The sequence below is a fragment of the Acyrthosiphon pisum genome, unplaced genomic scaffold, assembly GCF_005508785.2.
Source record: "Acyrthosiphon pisum isolate AL4f unplaced genomic scaffold, pea_aphid_22Mar2018_4r6ur Scaffold_1728;HRSCAF=2227, whole genome shotgun sequence".
Taxonomy (NCBI): domain Eukaryota; kingdom Metazoa; phylum Arthropoda; class Insecta; order Hemiptera; family Aphididae; genus Acyrthosiphon; species Acyrthosiphon pisum.
Genome location: NW_021766306.1, coordinates 26,830 through 31,242, shown reverse-complemented (window position 1 = coordinate 31,242; position 4,413 = coordinate 26,830). Strand labels below are relative to the sequence as shown.

Here is a 4,413-nt window from a genome sequence, read left to right as displayed (position 1 = left end):
AAAATTTGCTGTTGTTAAACCTTTATTTAAAAGCGGAGTTAAAGCGTCTATGAATAACTATAGACCGATATCCATGCTAAGTAACTTTTCCAAAATATTCGAGAAAATTATTAAAATTAGATTAATTGATTTTCTAGAAAAAAATAGTTTGTTGTCAAAAAATCAATACGGCTTTAGACCGGACTTAAGCACGGATAATGCACTATATCAAGTCACTCAGTACACTTATGGTAATTTAGATAACAATAACAAAACGATGGCAATTTTCTTAGACTTAGCTAAGGCATTTGACACAGTCAACCATGACATTCTATTCAAGTTTAAACTGGTTTAAAAGTTATTTACATAATAGGAAACAATTAGTTAAAATAAATGAAGTTAATGGTAATACATGTGTAATTAAATCTGGTGTACCACAAGGCAGTGTTTTGGGTCCAATACTCTTTATTATATATATAAATGATATATGTGAAGTCAATATTGATGGATCTATAATCACTTATACTGACGATACATGTCTGCTTTTTTTCTCATAAGACTTGGGATGGTGTGTATGAAAAAGCTCACCAAGGTTTTAGACAGATAAATAACAGATTAAAAGATCGAAATCTAATCTTAAATGTGGAAAAAACTGTTTTCATGCCGTTCTCAATTAAAAAAAATGATATTAATTACAATAATATTACAATTCCTGACTGTGATATAAACAAAATCTGTGACTCGCAGAATTGTAAATCTATTAAAAAAGTGGAAAAAATTCGATACTTGGGTATTATATTCGATAATAACTTAGAAGGAATTTACACATCAACAACCTATTAGGTAAACTATAATAAAATATAACATAATTATATGTTTTTTTACCTAAAAATAACTAAAATCAGGAAAGCATCAATTTTTATTTATTTTTATTTTAGCTGATTATAAAGCATTATGTGGTGCTGTTGGATCTTCGTTAAATTGTAAGAAAATAAAAATATAAGACTTATGTTTATTTATAATTTACTTGTGTGCAAGTAGTATTATAATTTAACTGTTTTAATAAAGTATTATTATTATTATTTTGTGTAACTGCACAACCAGGTACTTCGTTCCTTAGTGGAGATCATTTTGACACTGTCACTGCTACCATTCAAGGTTATTTCATGCATATTTTTTAAAATGTATACCTACAATTCATTTGACTGATGTATTATTTTTTTCAATAGATATAACACCATCTACACTGCAACTGATTGGAGATAATTTTGAAAATGACACTGCTGCGAAGCAAAGTAATATTATGCATATTTCATGAAATTGATTTATATTTATTTTATTTGAATAATTGTTATTATTATTTATTTATTTTGATAGATATAAGTACACTGCAGCTGATTGGTGACAACTTTGAAAATGACACTGCTGCAAGTCAAAGTAATATTATGCATATTTCATAAAATTGTCTAGTTCGTTTTATCTGATTAATAATTCTTATTTTTATTATCGTTTTATTTCTTATAGATAAAAGACCGTCTACACTGCAGCTGATTGGCGACAACTTTGAAAATGACGCTGCTGCCAGTCCAAGTAATATTATGCATATTACATAAAAATTGCTTTAAATTTACTTTACCTGATTAATTATTGTTCTTATTATTATTATTATTAATTTTTTTTTAGATATGATACCCATTACACCCCACACTGATGTCGGACATTCTTCTACCACTTGCAGTGAATTCTGTAATGCTACTAATATGTACCTAAATAGATTAGACAAGAAATTGGATCTTGTTTTAGAACGTTTAAACTATAGCTCAAACAGTATACGTGTTCCAATAGACTTTGCTTTTTTGAATAGTTTTCCAATAAAGGATATTAATGGTTTAAAAGAAATTGAAGAACAAATTAAGAGTGAAGATTATAAGACTAAAATGGTAAGATAAAATACATTTTATATTGAATAAGTACCTCCTACCTCTTTGTAAAAAACTTCTAATACCCTTGTAATTTATTTTGTTTTAGAAAAATTTGATATCTTCAATTGGTGGTACAAGTACAAAAAATTTTGTTAAGAGAGTACTTGGTCGATTATTTTGTAATAAGTTAGCATCAGAATGTTCCTGGTCTGGTTTCAAAAATAATTTCCGACTCGATAATCTGACTCTTATAATGATTATTAAAGGTAATTTTGTCTTATATGATTTTTAATTCAATTTTTCTTAGTAGGACCTTTTGGTATACATAATTGTAATAACACATACAATTTTTTAGAAATAGCTTATGAACACTTTAAAATGGATGATAGCAGTTTCGAAAACATCATTAAAGACTGGTTTAGACACGGGAGTCAACGTTTAGCCCGTGAAGAAAAAAGACTCTAAAATTGTAAGAATCATAATGTATTATGATTGTATGCCTAGAAAATAAACTACTGCATTATTATTTCATAAAGTGTAGACTTTAGAAACGGACAGGAGAGGTAGCAGTGCCGCAAATAGAGGGGCTTAGGGGGGCTTAGCCCCCTCAAAAAATAATAGTATACCATTCTTAAAAGTATGTACCTATAAATTATAATTTTAAAAAAAATGAGTTGGGGCTTGAGCCCCCCCTAAACATTTTTCCTATTTGCGCCACTGAGAGGTAGCAAGATCACCTTCTTGTCTGTTAAGATTTTATGCTGCAACCATGCTTACTTAGTTGCGTTTAGGAGCTTAGGCTAATTTATGTGTGGTTGGTAAATAATTTGTGTAGTGCATTTAAAAAAAAAAATCATCTTTTATAAATTGGAACGCATCTACAACCAGATAACAGTATGAAATAATACTGCTAAATACTTTTACTTAGCTGATAGACAATCACATTTTAATGGTTAAATTGTATTATATAAATAGCTAAAGTTAAAGTTTTTTAAATATACTTATATTATATTAATTAAACAAAAAAACCTAACATATCTGTCTATATTTTTATGAATTTCAGTTTAAAAAAGCAAAACCACTTCATTTAATGTCAAGAAGACATTTCAATCGTTACACTACCACTACCAGTTTTAATAAAGAAAAAGTTGGTGATAATCAATCTACAATATTTGCATCTGAATGTTTGGTACCTACAAAAGAAGCTGTAGACAGTGGTGATGTACTACCGCCAGATGAACATGATAAATATTTTTTTTTTGTCTAACAAGAATGTTATTGTATCTGTTGAAAAAATTATGCAACATAGTAATGGAAAAATTTTTCTTGAAGTCAATGAATATGAAAATATTTCTCCTATTTTCACTAGTCCTTTGTCATCAGATGTCATTGGAAATTATTTTGTAAATACGGATGTAAAAAAATTAAATTGTTTAATTGATTTATCAGATTTGAAATATAAATGCTTATTTTTTCATATAACAAAAAATCAAGCAGTAGCTATTAATTTATTGCACACTGAATAAATATATTAATTAGTTATGTATAAGCCTATAGATTTAGGATACATTATATTAATATAATCAAATGTAATATTAAATTCAAGCCTGTATTATCAAGAATTTATGTTAAGTGTAATTTTGTACCTACCTAAACTATTGTAAATTGTAATATTATGATATATTATATTCTAAACACTTATTGATTTTCATTAACAATTAATAATATAAGATTTTCAAAATATCAATAACATCTGTCTTATTTATTTACCTATGACTTAAATGCACATCTGGAGTCCTACAAGTATATTATAATATATTATTATTAATATTAATTAATAATAATAAATACATTAATATTATTATTATTATAAATTGTGACTGCACTTGTATGTTACATAAATGTCACTACTGTTTCATCACAAAAAGGGTAAAAAAAAACGTTCTGTGGATGATGTATGTGATGTCTATGCGACATATATGCGATAATCTATGTGTACCGGCCAACGGTTAAGAGACATCGCAATGTGATATACTATGGATATTTAGTTTCAACTTCCCATAAGTGATATCCCTCAACGTGGCGTTTGGCATCTCTAGAACATCGCATATTGGTGTATACGCTTTAGAATAAAACATCGCATATCGCAGTGTGACATCTATAAAATATCTATGTTTCAATGTATTGCACACAGGGCGTTTTATAACTTACAAGCTAGTAAAAATTAAATGTATGGTGCCAAAACAAACATTAAGAACAATTTACTATGCACTGTATCATTCTAATTTCCAATATGGTATATTAGTATGGGGTGGCCTTAAAGATAACATACTAAATGCATTAATAATTAATCAAAATAATATAATCAGAATTTGTCTAAATAAATGTACTGTTACGGGATCTACAAAAGTAAATTACATGGAATAAATACCTTTACAAAAAAATAGTAATAATGCATTTATTGAAACATGTTAGACGAGATAATCACTACAATAAATTAGATAAAAAAAGA

At 27.4% G+C, this 4,413-nt stretch overlaps 1 protein-coding gene across 1 annotated transcript in view; it reads left to right on the top strand.

Moving 5' to 3' along the window:
- Window positions 1-3,333, top strand: part of LOC115034629 — a 5,428-nt gene extending 2,095 nt beyond the window's left edge. The window contains exons 6-13 of the mRNA XM_029491944.1: window positions 918-962; window positions 1,084-1,137; window positions 1,209-1,274; window positions 1,357-1,416; window positions 1,504-1,569; window positions 1,663-1,919; window positions 2,008-2,167; window positions 2,257-3,333. Of these exons, the coding sequence (XP_029347804.1) occupies window positions 918-962; window positions 1,084-1,137; window positions 1,209-1,274; window positions 1,357-1,416; window positions 1,504-1,569; window positions 1,663-1,919; window positions 2,008-2,167; window positions 2,257-2,366 (818 nt within the window). The 3' untranslated portion in view covers window positions 2,367-3,333. The remainder of the gene's footprint in view (window positions 1-917; window positions 963-1,083; window positions 1,138-1,208; window positions 1,275-1,356; window positions 1,417-1,503; window positions 1,570-1,662; window positions 1,920-2,007; window positions 2,168-2,256) is intronic.
- The last annotated feature ends 1,080 nt before the right edge of the window (window positions 3,334-4,413 follow it).